General features: G+C 44.5%; 1 protein-coding gene across 1 annotated transcript in view; it reads left to right on the top strand.

Annotated features, from left to right (window-relative positions):
• CHD6 (chromodomain helicase DNA binding protein 6) overlaps positions 1 to 22392 on the top strand; it is a 209977-nt gene that overhangs the window by 176494 nt on the left and 11091 nt on the right. The window contains exons 27-32 of the mRNA XM_065892557.1: positions 955 to 1015; positions 13915 to 13975; positions 14698 to 14914; positions 16485 to 16693; positions 17805 to 19388; positions 22162 to 22313. Coding sequence (XP_065748629.1) covers positions 955 to 1015; positions 13915 to 13975; positions 14698 to 14914; positions 16485 to 16693; positions 17805 to 19388; positions 22162 to 22313 — 2284 coding nt within the window. The remainder of the gene's footprint in view (positions 1 to 954; positions 1016 to 13914; positions 13976 to 14697; positions 14915 to 16484; positions 16694 to 17804; positions 19389 to 22161; positions 22314 to 22392) is intronic.

Below are 22392 nucleotides of genomic sequence, written 5' to 3'. Positions count from 1 at the left end.
TGTCGAGTTTTAATTACTTTGGGCATAACTCCAAAATGTGTAACTTCATAGGAAAGCTAAATAGCGAAAAGCTGTGGTTTTCATATATGTATATATTTGGAAAACATCGCATATATCTCTTAGCTTGTGTTTGGTAAGCTTTTGGCCTGATCTTCCCCCCAAAAGTAGCATTTCCTGGGGCCATGGGCAAGCCTGGACATGAGGGTGCACAACGCCAGGCCCCCTAACCATGTGCTAAGGCTGAGAAAAGGATGAAATGCATTTTCCATCCGTCCTTAGCTCCTGGTGAACGCCCTAGCTATCGTAACGTTCTCTGCCCCGAGGATAATAAAGATGCATTCAGAGGGATACTAACAAATGCCCGAAGGACCAGTGGTGTTAACGTTGGGCACACGGGGTCAGGGAAAACACCACCTGGGGGAGGTACCCGAATGTGGCTTACAGCTGGTATCTTTGGGGGTGGCTCTTCTTTCTGTGGTTAAGCAATGAAGGTAGGAGGCTCCTTCTGCCCCCAGGGATCGTGAAAAACAGGTAGGCATCAGCAGTAGTTAAGCTCACAAGGGAGAAGATGTTAGGCAGCTAATCTAGGGACGAGCAGCTGATGGTCCGGAGGGCAGTGTCCTTCCTCAGCAGGCGCAGCAGAGCTCCCTTTCAAGGAAGTGACGGCCGCTAAATGTGAGGAGCGATTCTGCATCCATGGCATCCTACTGTGGGATCTGGGGGTCAGCACATCAGGACTCTTAGTTTGCATGGCTGTCTCATTTGAGTGGAAGTCATTGCTCGTAGAAGTTGTAACACTGGACAAACTGAGATTTTGTGGCCTGTGGGGAAAGGGATCTACTAATATTCTCTTTGGTCAGTGATTCTGGGGGATTTTCATGCAAGCATCCTAGTTGCAAAATAGCTTCTAGATGGTGTGTGATGCTTTTTATTTTTTTTTTAAATTTTATTTAGAGGCAACACAGATAAAGAAGACAATACGGAAGACAAAGTAGATGGCCTCCAGAAACAAATGGTGAGTCAAATGTGCTGTGTTTGTAATCCACACTATCTTTAATATCAAGAGAGAAATCCCCATCTTTTTATATTGGTCTTTGGGAACTTGATTGCATTGCTGCAGTTGCATTGCATTTTCCCCAACAGTTTATTGTAAAAATTGTCAACTCACAGACTACGTTGCCCTTTTATTCTGATGAAACTTTTGCTTTTGAGGTGACTGTAGATTTTAGATGGAATTGTAAGATACAATACAGGGTGATCCCGTGTACCTTTTATCCAGTTTCCCACCAGGGGGACATCTTGCAAAACTATGATACAATATCACAGGCAGGATGCTGACATTGACAGAATCAAGATACAGGACATTTCCACCACCACAGAGATCCATCATGTTGCCCTTTTATAGCCACATCTGCATCCCTCCTACCTTCACCTCCTTTTTAATCCCTAGCAACCACTAACCTAATTCTCCACTTTTGTAGTTCTGTCATGTTAAGAATATTATATAAATGGAGTCATACAGTATGTAACCTTTGGGGCTTGGCTTTTGTCACTCAACATAATTCCCTGTAGATTGATCCAGATTGTTGTGTGTAATGATAATTCATTCCTTTTTATCACCGAGTAGTATTTCTCCCTTCATCCATTGAAAACATCTGGGTTGTTTCCAGTTTTTCACTATTGCAAGTACCTCTGTAAACATCTGCATACAGATTTTGTGTGAACTTACATTTCCATTTCTCTGGGGTAAATGTCCAAGAATATAATTGCTGAGTCATGTAGTAGTTATATGTTTAGTATTTTCAAGAAACTGACAAACTGTTTTCTAGAGTGGCTGTACCATTTTACATTCCCACCAGTGAGGTATGAATGATCCACTTTCTCCTCATCTTCACTGGCTTTTGGTGTTGTCACTAATTTTTATTTATTTATTTATTATTTATTGGCTGCATTAGGTCTTCATCGCTGTGCGCGGGCTTTCTCTAGTTGCGGCGAGCGGGGGCTACTCTTCGTTGCAGTGCACGGGCTTCTCGTTGTGGTAGCTTCTCTTTGTTGCAGAGCACGGGCTCTAGGCACGTGGGCTTAAGTAGTTGTGGCACACAGGCTCAGTAGTTGTGGCTCGTGGGCTCTAGAGCGCAGGCTCAGTAGTTGTGGTGCACAGGCTTAGTTGCTCCACAGCATGTGGGATCGTCCCGGACCAGGGCTCAAACCCATGTCCCCTGCATTGGCAGGCAGATTCTAAACCACTGCGCGGCCAGGGAAGTCCCTGTTTCTTAATGCTGCTAAAATATGGCCTATGGAAAACTCCTCAAGTTGGCTTCTGAGTTCTTTTGACATGATTCAGTCAAATATGGAACGGAGGAAAACTATGAAAAATTCATACATATACATGTATCCCCTCTTATTTAGATTTCCTTCACATTTAGGTCACCACAGAGCAATGAGTAGAGTTCCCTGTGTTATACAGTTCGTTCTCATTAGTTATCTGTTATATACATAGTAGTGTATATGTGTCAATCCCAACCTCCCAATTCATCCTACCCCTCCCTTCTCCACCCTTGGTATCCATAAGTTTGTTCTCTACATGTGTGTCTCTATTTCTGCTTTGCAGATAAGTTAATCTGTACCATTTTTCTAGATTCCGCATATAAGCATTAATATACAATGTTTGTTTTTCTCTTTCTGACTTACTTCCTTTTGTATGACAGTCTCTAGGTCTATCCACACCTCTGCAACTGGCACTATTTCATTCCTTTTTATGGCTGAGTAATATTCCATTGTATATATGTACCACATCTTCTTTATCCATTCCTCTGTAGATGGACATTTAGGTTGCTTCCATGTCCTGGCTGTTTTAAATAGTGTTGCAAGGAACATTGGGGTGCGTGTATCTTTTTTAATTATAATTTTCTCTGGGTATATGCCCAGGTGTGGGATTTCTGGGTCATATGGTAGTTCTGTTTTTAGTTTTTTGAGGAATCTCCATACTGTTCTCCATAGTGGCTGTATCAATTTACATTCCCAGCAACAGTTTAGGAGGGTTCCCTTTCACCACACCCTCTCCAGCATTTACTGTTTGTAGATTTTTTGATGATGGCCATTCTGACTGGTGTGAGATGCTCAACATCACTAATTATTAGAGAAAAGCAAATCAAAACTACAGTGAGGTATCATCTTGTTATCCTTTTGATGTCTGCAGAATTTATAATGCTATTCCCTGTTTCATTCCTTATATTAATAATTTGTGTCTTCTTTTTTTCTTATTATTCTTGCTAGAAATTTGTCTGCTTTATCTTTTTAAAGAATTGGAACTTTGTTTCATTGATTTTTCTCTGTTTTCTATTTTAAATTTCATTGATTTCTGCTCCTTATTATTCTTTTCCTTCCGGTTTTGTGTTGTGGTTTTTTTTGGCTGCGTTGGGTCTTCGTTGCTGCACACGGGCTTTCTCTAGTTGCAGTGAGCGGGGGCTACTCTTCGTTGCGGTGTGTGGCTTCTTATTGTGGTGGCTTCTCTTGTTGCAGAGCACAGACTCTAGGCACACAGGCTTCAATAGTTGTGGCATACGGGCCCAGTAGTTGTGGCACACAGGCTTAGTTGCTCCGCGGCATGTGGGATCTTCCCAGACCAGGGCTCGAACCTGTGTCCCCCGCATTGGCAGGCGGATTCTTAACCACTGTGCCACCAGGGAAGCCCCTCTATTTTCCTCTTTTTCTGGATATTTGGGGTGAGAGCTTAGATTACTGATTTGAGACTTTTGGGCTTATTTAATGTATGCATTCAGTGCTATAAATTTCCCTCTCAGCATTACTTTAGCTAGGCCCCACGATTTTTACTATTTATTATAAATAGTAAAATTTGTTGTATTTTCATTTTCATTCAATTAATTTTTTTCCCCTTGAGACTTTTTCTTTGGCCCATGGATTATCAGACGTGTGTTATTTAATTTCCAAGTATTTGGAGATTGTCCTATAATCTTTCTGGTTTTTATTTCTAGTTTGATTCCATTGTGCTCAGAGAATACACTCTATTATTTCAGTGGTTTTAAATTTGTTAAGTTATTTTTGTGACCCAGGATATGGTCTCTCTTGGTATGTGTTGCATGGGCACTTGAAAAATATGTGTATTGTGCTCTTGTTGGGCAGAGCGCTGCATAAATGTCAACGCAGTACTGTTAGTTGATAGTGTTGAGTTCTTCTGTATTCTTGCTGATTTTCTGTCTAGTTGTTGAGAGAGGAGTATTGAAGTCTCCAACTATAACTATGGATTTGTGTATTTCTCCTTTCAATTCTATCAGTTTTTGCCTCACGTGTTTTGCAACTCTGTTGTCTGGTGTATACACGTTTAGGATATGTCTTCTTGGTGGGTTGACTCTGCTGTCAATATATAATGTACCTGCTTGTGTCTGATAGTTTTTTTTTGCTCTGAAGTGTACTTTATCTGATATTAATATAGCCACTCCTGGTTTCCTTTGATAAACGTTTGCATGATATAACTTTTTCCATCCTTTTACTTTCAACCTGCCTATGTGAAATGAGTTTTCTGTAGACAGTATTTAGTCGGGTTATATTTTTTAATGCACCCTGTCTTATAGTTGGTGTATTCGGCCACTTACATTTAATGTAATTATTGATGCATTAAGCCTTAAGTCTGACATTTTGTTTTCTCTGTTTTTTTATTCTCTGTTTTCTTTTTCCTGACTTCTTGTGGGTTATTTGAAACTTTTTTCTGATCCCTTTTTTGATTTATCTATGTTGGGTATGTTTTGTTGTGTTTTTTTTTTAAGTTTCTTAGTGGTTATTCTAGATATTTCATTACATATACATAATATATCACAGTCCACTGGTATCATCATTTTACCAGTTCAAGTGAAGTATAGTGTCCTTACTTCTAGTTTTGTCCCTTTATAATATAATTGTCTTAAATATTTCTTCTACATACATTTAGAATCATATCAGACAATGTTATAATTTTTGCTGCAATTCTGAAATATAATTGAGAAGATAAAAGAGGATAAGGAACATCTACTGTATTTTTATTTACTTTGTTCTTCCTGGTGTCCCAAGATTTCTTCTTTCTGTTGAGAGAAATTCCATTAGCTGTTCTTTTAGGATAGGTCTACTGTTGACAGTTCTTTTATTTTTCCTTCATCTGAGAATATCTTAATATCCCCTTCATTTCCTGAAGGATATTTTCACTGGATATAGGATTCTGGGTTGACAGTTCTCTTCTTTCAGCTCTTGAAAAATGTTGTGCCACTTCCTTCTGGCCTCCCTGGTTTCTGATGAGAAATCTTCTGTCACTCAAGTTGTTTTTCCCCTTAGGTAAGGTGTCTTTTCTCTGTTGCTACTTTCAGGATTTTTTTTTTCTTTCTTTAGTTTTCAGAAGCTTAACTGTGATTTGTGTGTGTGTGGATTTCTTTGAGTTTATCCTGTTTGGTGTTTATCATCTTCTTGAATCTGTAGGTTTGTGTCTTTCACCAGATTTGGGGGAGTTTTCAACCATTATTTCTTGAATTCCTTTTTCCTCCCCTTCTGGAACTCTGATGGTATGAATGTTAAATCTTTTGTTATAGTCCCACTGGTCCCTGAGGTTCTGTTTTTGTTTTGTTTTGTTTTGTTTTATTTTGGCTGTGCCTCATGGCTTGCAGGATCCTAGTTCCCCACCTGGGGATCGGACCTGGGCCACAGCAGTGGAAGCACCAAGTCCTAACCACTGGACCACCAGGGAATTCCCTGTTTAATGTTTTTTTTTAATCTGTTTCTCTCTGTTGGTCACACTGGGTACTTTATATTTTTCTCTCTTAGAGCTCACTGATTCTTTTCTCTTTCTCCTCCATTCGCTGTTGAGCCTGTCCATTGTGTTTTTGTTTTTGTTTGGTCTGGTTCATTTCATTATTGTATTTTTCAAATCCAAAATTTCCCTTTGGTTCTTCTTTGGATCTCTCTTTCTTTGCTGAGATCTTCTTTTTCTTTGCTGAGATTTTGCGTTATCATTTGTGGCAAGTATGTTCAGAATTCCTCATTGAGGACTACTTTAAATTATTATGTCAGATAATTCTAAGATCTCTGTCATTTCAGTGTTAGCGTCTGTTGATTGTCTTTTCCCATTCAGTTGGAGATCTTCCTGGTTCTTGATGTGATAAGTGATTTTTGATTGACACCTGAACATTTGGGGTATTACATTGTGAAACTCGGGATCTTATTTAAAATTTCTGTTGTAACTGATTGCCTCTGACACCTCTTTGCAGGGGAACGGGGCGGGGTGGGTGGCAGAGTACACCACCTTTTTACTGCTTGGTGGGAGTAGAAGTTAATGTTCCCAGTCAGCCCCTGAAGATACCCAAGGCAGGGGTGTTTCTCATTACTGTTGGGCAGGAATGGAAGTTTAGATCTCCACATGGTCTTTGCTGACACCATGGGTGTTGAGGACCTTATTACCACCTAGCAGGGATAAAAGTCCCAGCTCCCTTCTTGGCTTTTTGACACCACCCAGCAGGGGAATGGGGAGCCCTGTTACAGCCTGGCAAAGGTGGAAGTCTAGAGTCCACCTTTAGACTCTAGAGGCCCACTCAGCCTTTGCCGGCATGGATGTGGTGAGCAGAAGTGTTTTCTGTGATGCTGAGCTGAAGTGTAGCACATCTTGTCTTAACATTTTGTCCATTCCTAGCTTGCCCTTTTCCTAGTCCTTCACTAGAGAGAGCAGGCTTTTGTTGGGGCTTTTTTTGTCTGTACCCTTTGTCATTTCCAGATAGCCAGCTTCTTTACCTCCAGATCTAGGATATATAAGGCAAAAAAGAAAACCCAGGAAACTCACCACTGTGTCATCCCATGTGTCCCAAAGTCCCTGGTTGGTCTGCCTTCTCTTCCCTTTTCAGAGTTTTCTTAGGTTTGTTTCATATATAATGTCCAGGGGTTTTAGTTGTAAATATTGTGTGGAATAGGGAAATATGCATATTCCCAGAAGCAGAAGTCTATATTGCATTTTACAGATGAGTTTCTAGGGCTTTGCATAAGCAGACCAAAACCTTACTAGGGCCTCAGCACTATTTGATCACATTTTCTCTGGCTTTCAGTGGAGCAAATAAATCTGTTAGAATTTCATGGGTTCCGTATCCCAGAGGTTACTGTAGCATTGTCCTCGCCTGACTCCATTACCAGAATAATCTTTCTTCTCCTCCTGATCACCAACCAAAAGTTTTCAATCCTCTTCTTTTGGTTCTAGTTTGGAGAATGGTATTTACCTTGGTTTCCATCAGCTCTGATTACTGTAAGAGTAACAATGACATCACTTTCCCAAAGTAAGAAATAATTATTTTTTGAAGATATGTTTCCATATCTCCTTGAGGTTTGCGAAGCAGTAGATTGAAGCAAATCAGCATGAAGCTTCAGACCCTGGACCTGAAGGAAGTTGGGTTTGGTCTTGACAATTAAAATCTGAGCTCTGCCATTCTGGTAGAAGCTCTGCCTAGCTTCTACAGTTACTTCCTTTGTCTGGAATGTAGGATGTGTTTTCCCATGGAAATAACTTGAGTACCAAAGAAATGAAAATAGTACCTTAAATTCATATGGAAGTTTACTCTTTCCAAAGCACTTTTCCCATCTGTTTCAGTTGATCCTCACCTCAGCCATGTGAAGTAAGAGCTTCAGGTGTTGTTGCCCTCATGTGAGAGCTGGGGAAATTCAGGCCCAGGAAGTTAAAGGACGTTGCCAGATTCTCACAGCTACTAGATGATAGCGTTCAAACTAGATATTCTCTAGATATTCTGGCTTTTTTTTTTTTCTGATCAAATATTCTTTTCATAGTCAAGAGAGTAGGAAGTGTTTTAGCTGTACGTACACACCCCTTCTCCCAGCAGCATCCTCTATGAAGAGGCAGCCCCCAGACCAACCGCAGGCCAGACCCAGCTCTGAAAGCTGTTCATGGTAAAGTGAATTATGCTTAACTCATGCTTACTTCAGTCTTGGAGAGATCTGGGCACTGACGTGGGAGTTGTGGCAGAATTGGTAAAATAACTCAAGTTTCCTTATAGTATGGTTAAACTCCTCTGGGACTCCTTTTTTTTTTAATTCATTTATGAAAGTAATGCCTGTATTATTTATTTTGCTCTTCAGATCCCTAAAACCTGGGCTATAGAATATAACCAAAAGCAGAAGGAATGGGAAGTGCCTTTCCCAGATTTTGAGGTGAACAGATTATAAACAGATTAAGATTGACTTCTAGTCCATGTGCTAGAATGACAAACGTAGAGGAACAGCCAACATCTGAACCAAGCCTGCTCCCCACACCCCGGCCCTTGTACTGAAGACACTGGTTGGGTGTTTCCTTCTCCCAGTTCTGTTCTCAGGCAGATCAGCAGGTTAAGGAAGCCCAAAGAGCGTATCATCCATCACTAAGTTAATTCATCTGAATTAAACAGACCTGGGCATAGGAGGGGGCCTGGTTGGTAGATGGGAGAATCTCAGCATTGCAAGGACCCTAACGCATGTCTGCATGGTCTCAGTGTTCCACCCCTTCTACGACATCGCTGTGGGGTCATACCAGGCAGGTGTAGGTGCTTCCAGGAATCCATGAAGGGAAAGGGGGAATGTGCTATCTTCCAAGGAAGCCCATTTCATTGTTGGGTGGTATTTCCTTATTCTGACCCAGAAATCTGACTCCCAGTTGGTTCCATGGACTCTGTCTAGTTTTCTTCTGGTCCTGCAAAGAGCAAAACTGTTCTTACATTCCTCTCCGATAAGACTAAAAAATTTTGAGACCAACTAGCTACCGTAATCTCTTTAAGTCTCTTTTCAGGTGAAGTATCCTCAATTCCTCTTTCTTCTTATCATGATGTCTCCAGACCCCTCGCTACTCTTGTGCCTTCCAGAGCTCACTGTGCTGTTGTCCTCTTCAAACGTGGCAGTTGGAGAACCACAGAATGTTAGAGGGACATGTGAGATGATTAGTCTACTCCCTTCCCCCACCCTTTCTCTTTAATACCAGTAGAGCTTTTGATTGGTAAACAGTTGCAGCTAGAGTCAGTGGACATGCCTTCTAAAGCACTGAGTCAAAAAGTTTACTTGTGTTTGGGATGGTCTAGAGCCTAGAATGGTAAAGGGGAAATCGTTCTCTATCAAACCTAGTATGCAGGGAGGTTACCATCTCCTTTAACTGAGATAGTAATAAGTAGCGGCCCAGCTCTACCTGGTGTAGCCCTTGTGTTCTAACCAGCAGTCTTGTCCTCGCTCTGCAGCACTTCCTACAGCAGGTGCTCTCTGTAAAAGGAGGGTGAGTTCATATGCGCAGTGAACTAGGAAGAAACTCCTGCAGGGAAACTTAATGCCTAAAATGGTCAAATCCCACTATAAGAAAAGTTCAATGAGGAACTGAACAATGACTCTATTCTTATGAGTTGAGAGTTCGAGGGGTCTCTGAACTCAAATAGAGATATTTGAATGTAGATGGAGTACTTCCACACTTACTTCCACGCTTACAAAGCACGTTTCCCCTTCAGTTAGGCGTTGTTCTTATCCCCATTCTAGACGGGGGAAGCTCAAATAGTTTTAATGAGCTGCAAAAAAAAGTCATACTCCTCAAGAGCAACGTCTGCCTGCTCACATCTTTTTCTAAATCCTGCAGTCTTTCCATTATAAAATCCTTGAATTTTGTGTTAATGACATTTGATGTGTATCTACTTTCTACATGAAATTTATGAAGGTAGTAGGATGCTTGATTTTTCTGCAAAATGAAAACTGTTGTGGGATTTTTTTTTAACTGCGCCTTCACGCATCCTGTTACCTCGACACAAAGAGTTCTTATATTCTCCTGGCGAACTCCTGTGCTCAAAAGTCACCTCTCAGATGTCCTTCCCTTACCTGATTTGGGCCATGCAGAGTTGGTGACCCTTTCTGGTTTTCCCACTGTGTTTAGGAGCACTCATCACACTACATGGCCAGTATTTTATGTCTCTTGTAATGGCCAGAATGTGGGCTCTAGAAGGATAAGGACTGCATCCTTCCCACTGTCAGAGCTCCTGAACCCAGCGCAGTTCCTGGCAAACAAATGTAGGAAGGCAGCTCATCGCCGCTCTTTTGGCCCTGGCGTTTTGTAAGGGCTTAGAGGAAATTCCCTGGGTCTGCAGGTCTGTGCTGCCGCGCCACTGCCCGCACCCACACCCAGACCAAAGAGGGGACGCAGCCGGGCCTGGAGGAGCAGCCACAGGCAAGGGGGATCTGCTGTTCTCAGATCAGGAAACAGCCCTGCATCCTCGGCGGAGAAGTGCCACGCGGGAAACTAAGTTACTCTTAGTGACTGACAGTGCATTTGATTCAACCAGGTGTGTCTTCAGCCACCGGAGGCAATACACCCGAGCGGTTAGAGCTCCTCGTCTGGGGTCAGGCCTTCTAGGTTTGAATTCCATCTTCACCACTTAATAACTATATGTAGTATTAGATAAGATTATCAACCTCTCATTCTACAATTTCCTTCTGTCTAAAAAGGGTCATTTAGTCGTTTAGAATGAATAAATGAAAAACGCACGTGAAGTACTCAGTATAGTATCTGGCCATTTACTTACCTGTAGACTGCTGTTGTTATTGCTGCTGTTTGCCACTGTGTCATGAAGCTATCCTTAGAGAGCACACTTCAACTGAAAGATAGAAACGCTGAAGGATCCTCTAGCAGTTGGGCCTGTACGTGGGTATCTCCTCGGTGCCGGCTGCCGTACGTCGGGCATTTGCTTTGTGCCAGCATTTGGTTAAACGCTTTGCATAATCAACTCATATGTGCCCCACGATCACCCGTAAAGTACTGTTGTCTCCATTTTGCAAATGAAGAAATGAGCTTGAGAGAGGTCGAAACACCTTGCCCAAGGCCAGAGAGCAGTGGACTGTCGGACTCCAAACGCAGGCGTGCTCGAGATGGAGAAACTGCAGGTTGGAACTAACCTGTTGCCCTTACTTTGACAGTCTTACTTGTCAGCACTCTCTGGGACCCTGCCCCTGGAAATGATTGATTCATACTTTTTCTGAGATGAATATTTCTTTCAGATTGATTCACAGAGGCAGAAACTAGGATACTACATGTTCACATGCAGACTTCAGAGGCAGGGCTTTCCATGTGCTCCCTGCGATACCGGTCTGTCACACTCACATTAAATTGGTTATGTGACCACAAGATTATGACATCTTTTTCACTTCGGCTGCTGCTAAGCCAGGTCTTCTCCTTTCTGTCAGTGATAGGGAGGGGACCTGCCATCAAGAGAGGGCAGGAGACAGAAAGGCACTTACGGCTTCCAGAATCTTTCCTTACTTGAGGGTTTGCCTAAGGCCAACAGAAACTGTTAGGGAGGGTGGAAAGGAAGCCTGCATGGCAGGTGTGCCTGCCTCACACCAAGCCCGGAGCTACCCCTGTGGAGTCGGTGCCCACGGCAGCCACACATCCGTCGTAATAAGGAGCGTGGTAGCCCTGGCGCCTGACCCCACATCTCATAGTCTGTACAGCACTTCTCAGTCTAGAAGTGTCTATAATTACAACTTTCAGCATTCTAAGGGTCTTCACGGGTGCTCTAAGAATACCCAAAAATGTTCTCTATGGCAGGAAGGATGGAAGGCCTGGTTGTTGGTTTTTGCTTGCTTTTTAACTACCTAACTAGTGGGAAAGGCTGCTTTGGCATATTTAAGTGTCACTCCAGAATGGTGCAGTAGATCAGCTTGAAGTTCCTTCTCTTCACTGGTATTACAGGTGCAAAGAAGAGAGATTAAACTAGTGTTCTCCAATTCTCAATATGTTGCACTCTCTAAATCAGATTTTCAGCCGGGACTCTCGCTTTGTTCTGTTTTGGGCAGCTCAGTGGTTACAGTATAGGTTCTCACCAGACTACCGTGTTTGGAACCCAGCTCTGCCCCTTGGCAACTTACAGAACTTTCTAGGGCTTGTTTTCTGCCTCTGTAAAATAAGGATAGTAATACTTTCTACCTGGGGAAGCAGTGCTGATGACCAAAGGAGATAAGCCGTGGAAAGGGTTTTGCACAGTAACACGTAGTTCTCGGAACGTCAGCTATTACCACTACTCTAGTAAGAAAGAAATGCATTCAGGAAATGAACCCCTGCCCCTCTGCCTTTCTCAGGTCCTTCCCCGGTATTAGGGGCCTAAGAGAGCGGTTTGAATTTTAACTATTGCCAGTCATAGGTGTGTGTCCATCCCTCCTGAACCGAGGTGCTGCTCTCCTGGGCTGTGTCCCTGTTTTCTGTAAAGGACCAGACAGTAAATATCTTAGGCCTGGGGGCCAGTAGAGTCACATCTTCTTCACCTCCTTCTCTTTCTCCCCCTCCTGCCCCTCCCTTCCTTCCTCCTCCTCCTCTTCTTCTTCCCTTAAAAACCATTCTTAGCTTAAGGGCCACACAAAAACAATCTACAGGCTGCAGATTGCTGACCCTTATTCTGACAGAATCTGACCCTGTGCTCCACCATGGCCGAAGTCATGAATCCTGGGGTTATTCTCGCCTGTCATTCACGTCAAAAGACGCAAGTCAGAAAAACAGTAAGAGGGCTTCCCTGGTGGCACAGTGGTTGAGAGTCTTGCCTGCCAATGCAGGGGACACGGCTTCGAGCCCTGGTCCGGGAAGGTCCCACGTGCTGCGGAGCAACTAAGCCCGTGCGCCACAACTACTGAGCCCATGTGCCGCAACTCCTGAAGCCCGCGTGCCTAGAACCCGTGCTTCGCAACAAGAGAAGCCACCACAATGAGAATTCCGCTCACGGCAACAAAAAGTAGCCCCTGCTCACCGCAACTAGAGAAAGCCATGCACAGCAACGAAGAACCAAAGCAGCCAAAAATAAATAAATAAAATACATAAGTTTGTAAAAAAAAAATAAAAAAGTAAAGTTAGTTTTTAAAAAAAATAAAAGAAAAACAATAAGATAGGTGGGAAAATGGGTGAAGGGGATTAAGAAGTACAGACTTCCAGTTACAAAATAAATAAGTCACAGGGATGTGATGTACTGCATCGGGAATGTAGTCAATAATATTAGGATAACTTTGTGTGGTGACAGAAAGTACACCCATGGTGGTGATCATTTCTTACTGTATAAAGATACCGAGTCACTGTTTTACACCTGAAACTAATATGATGTCGCAAGTCAACTTTACTTCAGTTAAAAAAAAAAAAAAGTAAGTTTTTGTGTTAAAAATGGAGTAAGTTGAAGACTCGCACTGTCTCTTCGCCCACACCCAAACTCCCACATGCTTTGTGTATAAGGAGCCTCTGAAGTTCCATTCCTGGGACCAAGAAAGGCTTCGTAAGGAATCCATTAGAGCCAGGTTGACATATACTCCAACTTGGATAAGCTCTGTGCCTGTGATATTACTTCAGATTCTGAGCCTCAGATCATGATTTTAATTTTAAATTCCTGGAGGTTTGTGCCATCAGGTCTCCTGTCTGGAGCAGTCATGTTTTAGGAAAATAGCGTCTATTGCTGTGAAGTAAATGAAGCATAATGAACATGAGCATGACAGTTTTTCACAGCAGAAATCCAAAAATGCAGGCACATGCTTTGTGAAATGACAGTATTAGACTGCAAGTGATGATAGTAAAGCAAATATTTAATTCTCAACTAAAAGAGTGCGTGTAAAATGTAGTTGCCAGGGGAGCATGCCAGTTCATCATTCTTAAAGCTAATTCTCTACGGGCAGAATCATTCCACACAATTCCAGGGGGGAAAATGCTTATTTTAAATAAACTGCTTTCTGGCTCTTTTAAGACTCTGTGCATAAGTAAGCTTCATTCATCAGGGACCACCTTGATCTTTGAGATGCTCTTGGGCAGGGGATGTCTCTTGTGCATCTTTACTCCTTCTGTGTAGGGACTGGGTTTCTGAGTTGGTCTCTTCAGAGCTGCAGTTGTGCTGACGGCATGACTTCATTTATCCCTAGGAGAGTTCCAGTGATGGAGGTGATGGCATTTTTGGTGAAAAGAAGGATGACAGCCGGGCAGGTGAGACTGTGTCCTTCTGAAGGCAAAGAAAAGTAAGGTCCCTGTTTGTAGTTATCCTGGAGTTCATGTGTAATAAAAAAGAAAAAAATGCTGTTTTTTAAGGAGGCTCTTTTTAAAAGCCAATTAAGTTGACCTTCGTCAAACTCTGCGGGAGTCACACAGGGAGCGTTAATGTGGTTCTGGCCAGCTTTCTCCACCTGGCACTGAATTCAGCAGTGAAATGAAGTCAGGGTGGAGTCTGAGAGATAAAAAGGAATCGTGGTTTCAGTGATTTTTTTTTTTTTTCTTTTGAGAAAAGTTAGGGGTATTTGGTTTGTTCTTTTGTTTGTTTTTCTTAATTCAAACTTAACGGAGGCTTTGATGTTTGGAAGGCCCAGCTACACAGAAGCCCTTAGTTCTAAATGGAGACGGCCACAGAGCATCCTCTTAAGCCAATGCCTTAGAGCAAGGCCCTTGAGTCGGTTCTGCCCCCACAGACAGGCACGTTTGTACTGGAGAGAGAGCAGAACCCACCGTACCTAAAGCTGCTTCTGAAGTGCAGTTGCAGCCCTTTCCACTGTGCCTAGCTCCCGAGCTGACTGCTGAACAGCAGCTACTTCCACTAAGTTACTAAGTCAGCTTTAGTTTTCTTTAAACGAAAGGGAAGGACAACCACCAAAAAACCCAGTGGCCTTTGTTTTAGTTCTGTTTGTAAATACTAATATCCTCACTGATGTTTGAAGCCCAGGATGGCTCCGACCCAGACAAATCACCCTGGCCAGTTTCGTCTGCACTCACAGCTCGTCTCCGACGCCTGGTCACCATTTACCAGCGCTGTAACCGCAAGGAGCTCTGCCGACCTGAAATCCTGGGACCAGGAAACCAGGGATACTGGGTCCAGGAAGAGATGTTCCGGAGGTCCTCAGAGATGGATCTCATCAACAAGGAAGCCCAAAAGAGGTAAAAGCCAGTGGCCAAAAGGGCGTGCTGAGCTGCCCAATGGGTAAAGGTGACAAAGGGAACCCAACAGCTGGAGGGCAGGTGTGTCCAGTGTTCTCATATGGAGTCAGGTTGTCTCTAGAGTGAATTAAATCCAGCCTCCAACTGCAGTGGTGTTTTCGTGCTGACTGGGGAGTCTGGTGATATCTAGGACACCCTCTGTTCACAGTTGCCAGACTTGTGTGATTTTCCAACCTTACCCTCTTCCCTAAGTTGGACCCCGGTCTCTGGGGATGTGATGTAAACACCACACTAGCATGTGTCAGATCATATTCGTTTAGCAGCAAAGTGAATAGTGTGCACTGAAGTTGTCTTGTTGTAGCCAACAGTCCTTATCAAGCCTTTGAGAACAATAAGTACCATAAAATGCCAGCCCAGAAGGAAGGAGTTACTTGCCCATCTGAGAATGAAGGTAAAAATGGCTGCCCAAGGCCAGCACAGGCTAAGAACGATGCCAGGAGAGCAAATCAACAGAGCTGCTGTTCTTTGAGTCTTTATATCTCTCCGTCCTTTTGATGTAACATCCAGTGAATTGAAAGAATGCCACATAGTGAATTCAATTATTGATACTTCTGTATACTCCTGGCTTTATGAAATTTGGTAATTCAGGGAGTAGATTTCTCCCATCTAGCTCCTAAGAGAGAACCAGAGCCTCTTCTTCCCTGCTTCTCACTCTTCCACTGACCCTCTCACCCCTCTCCTAGCTGCGTACCGTGCCCAAGAGCCCCTGGTGAAGACTACAGTGGTATATAATAATCCATTTTCCTTAAGTCATTATCTTAATCCTGCAGGATATAAAATCTAGAGAACCTTCGTGTCCTAGGAAAGATTATCGTTGTGGGCAACCTGCCTACGTAAGACCAGGAAGGAAGCCAGTGTGAGATGGGAGTCAGGGAGGTGGGTGGCTGAGGGAGTCTCCTCCCTGCTGTGGACCAGTTTCTCCCTCTGTAAAATGAAGGAAGTGAATTTAAGGGCTTGAAAGGTCCCTCTAGGATTCTGTGATTCTCTGTTGTCGTACGGCAGAATGTTTAAGCATATAGAGGGCTTTTAAATTAAAATCTTTATCTCCCACAAGAGGAAATGAACTAGGTAGTTTGTAAAATTAATGAATCAAGGGGACTTCCCTGGTGGTCCAGTGGTTAGGACTCCATGCTTCCACTGCAGGGGGCTCAGGTTCAATCCCTGGTCGGGGAACTAAGATCCCGCTGCTCAGGATGGCCAAAAATGCTGTGCAGTACGGCCAAAAATAATAATGAGAATAAAATAAAATAAAATTGGTGAAGTAAGATCTCAAGTACGCACACATGATTTGAAGGTGGTGGTAGAGGCTGAGGGGCTGCTGTGTTATAAGCCCCTCCACCCAAGCCAACCTGAATAAAAATAAACAGTAAAATAGACCCGCTCTGCCTGCTCTCTTGACTTCCTGGGCTCTCCCAAGTAGGTGCTCAGTAAATAGTTGTTGGCCTTTTTTAACTGAAAAAAAAAAACCAAGAAAGAAAACAGCTTACTCTCCTTCTGATTCCCTCTCTAGGTGGACTAGGAGAGAGCAAGCCGACTTCTACAGAACAGTGTCTTCCTTTGGTGTCGTTTATGATCAAGAAAAGAAAACCTTTGACTGGACGCAGTTTCGCATCATTTCCCGTTTGGACAAGAAGTCGGACGAGAGCCTGGAGCACTATTTCCATAGCTTCGTGGCCATGTGCCGCCACGTCTGTCGTCTGCCAGCCTGGAAGGATGGTGGTGAGGACACTCTCTGTCACTATATCCCAGGTGGGACAAGGAGAGAACGTGCTTATTTTCAAGGTACAGAGTTAGGTATAACTATAGACGCGGAGCCGACGTGAAGAATTCAGGTAAAGACCAGTGGGTTTTCACAAATCCACGGACTTCTAATCGGGTCCACCCTCATAAAATAAAATCTCTCTCCCAAAATGATGTGATTCCAACGAAAATTGAAATTCGGATTAAAATGTCACAGAAATATTAAGAAACTACTATTAATTACCTTTTCCAAAGTATGCTTTTTTTTTCAAGTCTCATAGAGAATTATCCTACTATGAGCTTTGCACTTTCCTTAGATTAAATCTTAAATGTTTTCTCATGCGTTGACTTGTAGCTGTGGAAAACTAGTGGCCGTCATTTAAACTCCCTAGGCTCCACTAGAGACCTTTTCTAAGAAATTTCTTCCTGGTTGGAATTTGCAGCAGCTTCCTCCTTGTCCCTCTGCAGTCTCGTACTCATAGATTAACTTGCTCTGGACCGTATGACTGTATTCTGGGAAAACTGAAACAAATGTTGAGCCTATTCAGTGTGGGTTCTGGGCTGGCGGCAGCATGTACAGACACCCCACGTTCTGCCCGCGTGTGGCACACTTAGGCTGTTTTCTTTAAAGCCAGGGAGCTGCACAGATCGGAAGGATCTGGACCTTGGAGTCATGCTGACAAGACTTGGACTGGAGTCCTGGTTCTGCCACCTTGAGCAAGTTAGCTTATCTGAGCCTCCTTCCTCATCCTTACACGAGGATAACGATGGTATAGCATAGAGTTCTTGGAAGAACTAAATAACAGCCATAAAGTACCTAGTTAGAAGGTACCTAGTCCTCCTTATTGACTGGGAACTAATATTTCCCGAACTGGAGTTTTCAGGCTCTTCTTTCACCTTCAGTGGTCTGTCCGTGTTTCATAAAAACCTTCCCTTCTCTTTCAGCTTTTCAGTTTAGTGGGGCCACTAAGGCCCTGCCTTGCTGAGGACCCAGGGACTCAAATTATAAGATCAAAGATGCAGGTGCTCAGGTGGGCAGGAAGTGTCCAAGGGCCACCTTAAGTGACAGGCTCTGTGTTCCCCTTTGCAGGCCCCCCAGATCCCAGCATCTGCGTTGAACCCATCACTGAAGAGCGGGCCGCGAGAACCCTGTACCGCATTGAACTGTTGCGGAAGGTCCGGGAGCAAGTGCTGCAGTGTCCTCAGCTGCACGAGCGCCTTCAGCTCTGCAGGCCCAGCCTCTCCCTCCCCATCTGGTGGGAGTGTGGAAAGCACGATCGGGACCTGTTGATCGGCACTGCCAAGCACGGGCTGAACCGCACCGACTACTACATCATGACCGACCCCCAGCTGTCCTTCCTGGACGCCTACAGAAACTATGCCCAACACAAAAGAACCGACCCCCAGGCTCCAGGGAGTCTCTGTTGCCTTTACCAGACCAACTCCAAACTGTATGAGTCTCTTGCATACACTCAGATGAGCAGGACTTCCGAGTCCCTTGAAAATGAACCTGAGAATCTAGTGAAAATAGAAGGTAGGGATGATCATCTTGGTCCACCTCGGGGCAGCTTATCTGACATGACTTGTGAAAACTTTATTTCTAAAGTTCAGGATGTCATTTCCATCACGCATGATGAGAGTCTGCTGCCTGAGTCCTTGGAGAGCATGATGTATGGTAAGAAAGCACTAAGCCAGGAGCCAGTCTCTTTTCAGGAGAGCCCAGGTACCAATACCGAGTCCAGACAAGATGCCGTGGCTCTCGCAACAAGCAGAGATGGCAGCTTCCAGCCTGGTGGCCACGAGGCAGAAATAGCCTCAGGCCCCTCTTTTATGGATACATTAGAAGCAGGAGTAGCTCAAATGAACATTAAAAATGGAAAACATTTGCTGGTGTCTCTTTCACAGGAAGGGGAACTCTGCTGCAGCGAGGCAGGGCAGAGACCTGGAAGCCTTGGGCAGCTGGAAACCAAATGCATAGCCTCCCCTTCCTTGGACCAAGGAAATGAGAGCGGGTTTGTTGACATGTGCAATCTGAGTGTCTATGACTCCAAAAGAAACCTGTCATCAGATCAGCAGTTAATTGATTTATTAGAATGCAAAAGTTTAGAAAGTAAATTGATTTTGGGTCAGAACCACAGTGATGAGGAGGACGAAGAGGAGGAAAATGAGGAGGAAAACCTAGACCTGGCCGCAGGCACGCGGGAAAGGCCAGAGGTGTCGCCTCTTACCGAGCCCGCTGCTCGTATGGCAGGGGAGAAGAGCCGCAGCGGCTTTCTTGTGGACGAAGCCAAGAAAGGAAGCCTGGCGGCCAGAAGCCAGCATCCTGGACCGCAGGGCGCTTTTCTTCCCGCAGCCTGTCAGTGTCACTGCAAACACATGGAGAGGTGGACGCACGGCCTCGAGAATGACCAGTTTGAAGTGGAGAAACCCCAGGGTTACAACCCAGACCCGTACAAAAGCAAAGCCAATAATGTCACAATGGGGGGCGAGCTCACTGCTGTTCCGCCAGAGCTGTTTCAGGTGAAGCATGAACTTTTGAAAGAACCCTGGAAAGAAAGTGCAGAAGGGAAACAAGGTTTCCCTACATATCTGGAAGGGAGTGAACTCAAGGCAGAAGACGTGGATTTTGAGAGTAAAGATGATTATGATAGAGACGGGAACTGCCAGAGTCAAGGTACAGTGTGTGGGATCTTGTATTTTGGATAAGCCAGTTCTCGCAAGGCAGGAAGGGCGCGTGGGGGGGTGTTAAGGGTTTTACAGCTTCTGGAAGGGACCTGCTCACACTCACCGTGTTGTTTAAAAGCGAAGGTCACAGGCCTTGGTCTGAAAATGAGGCGGAGTAGCTTAACTCTGATCATTCCAGGAAACTGAGGATGATTGTAGATAATCGTAGCACCTTGGCTGTGTCAGCTGTGTGATTTGGGCAGGGGTGGTGTGCTGTTATATGATAGATGCCAGACACAGTGTTGAGGGAAAGGAATTCGTTCTTCCACCAGGTAAAGTGCTACAAACTGGGTTAAAGTAGAACAGCCAGGGAACGCCAAGAACCTGCAGTTTAACGGAGGTGCAGGTAATTTTTCAGGAACGCCACAAAAATACAAATAACCATGATCTTTATTAAGGTGAGCAAAGACTGTGCCGTTTGTTCACGTGTATGTCAAAACCCTGTGTTGTAATGTCGGTGCATTGGGTTGAGATTCCTTTAAGTAACTCAACAGAAATAAGAATAGCCAAATTACATGCCACTCAATAAAAAATGCAGATATATTTGATCTTTTTAAATAGGGAAGTCTTAGGTACTGAAGGGATTTTAAAGTGTTAATCTAGGTGACCCTGAGATTTGTATATGCTTTGCAGGGACGTGAATACAGTGATTAGAGATCCTGAGCAACAACAAATGGGTCTTAACTTTGTCACTGTTGTCTTTATGTCATCAGACCCAAGAGGACATATTAGGTGAACAAAAGATGGTTCTGTTTATCCTTGTCAGAAAAACAAAAAATACCCTGTAGGTGCCTGGCCTGGTGCCAGGGGCCGAGTGATGTTCAGGGATTCAGGCAGGCCGGCCCCTCCCCCCAGGACAGTGACTTCATCTGAAGAGGGAAACCCTGCCCTGGGTTGTCCCACTTCCTTTTTATTTCTGAACTCCCACCTTTGGTTTTAGCCTCGTGATAACTTGGGAAAGGTTTTGAACCCAAATTAAAATGTACACACCAGCCAAGCTGAGGACATAGAAACTGAACTGAAAGGAGCTTCATCGGCCTGTGGCCCCAGCCGACCGAGAAGGAGCCAGCCCAGACCTTGCCCCAGGCCACGAAGGGTCCCTGCCACGTGTGGAATGACATGTATACATTGCTCTTGGAACTCTGTTGTGGGGGAAATCAGCGAGTCCTGGGCAATGTAGACAGTCCAGTGAGGATGGGCTAGAGGAGAGCTGTGCTGGCCTGGACTTCCTCTGGTGGCCGTGGCTTCCAGCTGGGCTGGGCTGGGCTGGGCTGGGAGACAGCAGTGAACTTGATAGGCTTTGGTGAGCATCGCGCACACTCGGCCGGGGCGGGGGGCGTGTCCCTAGCACCAGTGCTTTTAGAGACGCTTTGACAGACCCCAGGGGTCTCTTCCACACGAGATGTGGGAGAGGTGAGGCAGAGGGGGTTGCCCTATTTCTGAGGATGGAGCTCGGCCGCTGAAGGAGCAGTAACTGGCACAGCTGTCAGGGCCAGCGCCCGGGCTCGTGGCTCCTTCTCCAGGGTTTTCCCTCACACAGCATTCTGCTTTTTTCTTAAAATTTAAGTTCAGCTTTTCTGCTTAAAGCCTTTCAGCGGTGCTCCCCATTGGATCTAGAATAAAATTCAAATTTTCCATCCTGGCCTGCAGAGCCCAGCATGTTCCCGATGATCCTGCCCCTCCGCCTCATCTTTGTACTTTTCCCCACTGCCTCCTCATCTTCCTGGTGGTCTCTCCTTTGACAGGTCCTCTCTGCCAGCCTTCCCTCCTCCCAGTCGGTTTTCCCTCTTATTCCCTATCATGACACCTTGTCTCTTTCCCTTTATGGCCCTCACCCTGGTTTATAATTGTAACTATTCGTTTAGAATTAGTGCATTTTCCCAACTGTCTTTCCCTCATGGAGCTGTAAGAGCCTAGAAAGCCAGGGTCACATCTGTCTTGTTTATCCTTGAATCCCCTGGCCTAGCAAGGCCCTGCTCCTGGTGGTGGGGGTGGGGGGGGTCTCTACGGCCCCCTGGGAGACTTGTTGCACAGTCAGAAGTGAGTCCATCACGTTTCAGAGGATAGACGTTCCGTGTCATTTCACCACGAAAGAGGTTCACAACTTTTCCTGGACGTTATGCTACACACAGTTCATTCCCTGTCATCTCCATTAAGTGGATCTTTGAAGATCCATTTCAAACGTGATAGTAAACATTCACCACTGAAGACTGAAAGAATGAGTGGCATTTCCATTCCTTTCCATCAGTGAAGTACTTTAAACGTTCTAGGTTTCTTTGCATCATTTTTTATATAAATCAGGTCTATTTTACCTTTGTTGTAAGTTTCAGGACTTTTCTTCCTTCATCATTAATACCAGCCTCTTGCTGTGTTACATTTCCTACACTATCCCCACTTCTGTATCAGAGCATAACGTTCACTTTCCTCTCATCCACTGCACCAAACGGGAAAGCCTCTTTTACGGTCCTTCATCGTCGTCGTTGTTTGGTTGTGGATGCAAACTCTTATTGGGTGACTTGCATGGGTAGCCCTAGAGCAGGTCGTGCCTTTATGGCTTATCCGATAGAGTGCTTCTGGAAATAGAAAGTATGGTAATTAATAATTCAATTAAAAATAAATGAGCACACACTGGGCTAATTAAAAAACAAGATCAGACTTCCTCATCTTTCAGATCACTAGTATCTCCCAAGCGTCTAATTCATTTTTTTAACCTTCCTTCCCAGATTATCCAGGGAAATACTCTGAGGAGGAGAGCAAGAACTCGACCTCGGGCATCGTAGGGGACCTCAGGGACAACCTGCAGGAGGCACGGGCTCCCACCATTGCACAGCTGCTCCAGGAGAAAACCCTCTATTCCTTCTCCGAGTGGCCAAAGGTACCCAGAGCTTGCACACTCCACCCAGAGCATCCTCAGCTTTGACTCCTTTCCTTTAAACCTTTTAGAATATTTCTGA

This window comes from Phocoena phocoena, chromosome 15, assembly GCF_963924675.1.
Source record: "Phocoena phocoena chromosome 15, mPhoPho1.1, whole genome shotgun sequence".
Lineage (NCBI taxonomy): Eukaryota > Metazoa > Chordata > Mammalia > Artiodactyla > Phocoenidae > Phocoena > Phocoena phocoena.
The sequence above is the reverse complement of the archived record's forward strand: the minus strand, read 5'-3'. Positions and strand labels throughout refer to the sequence as shown.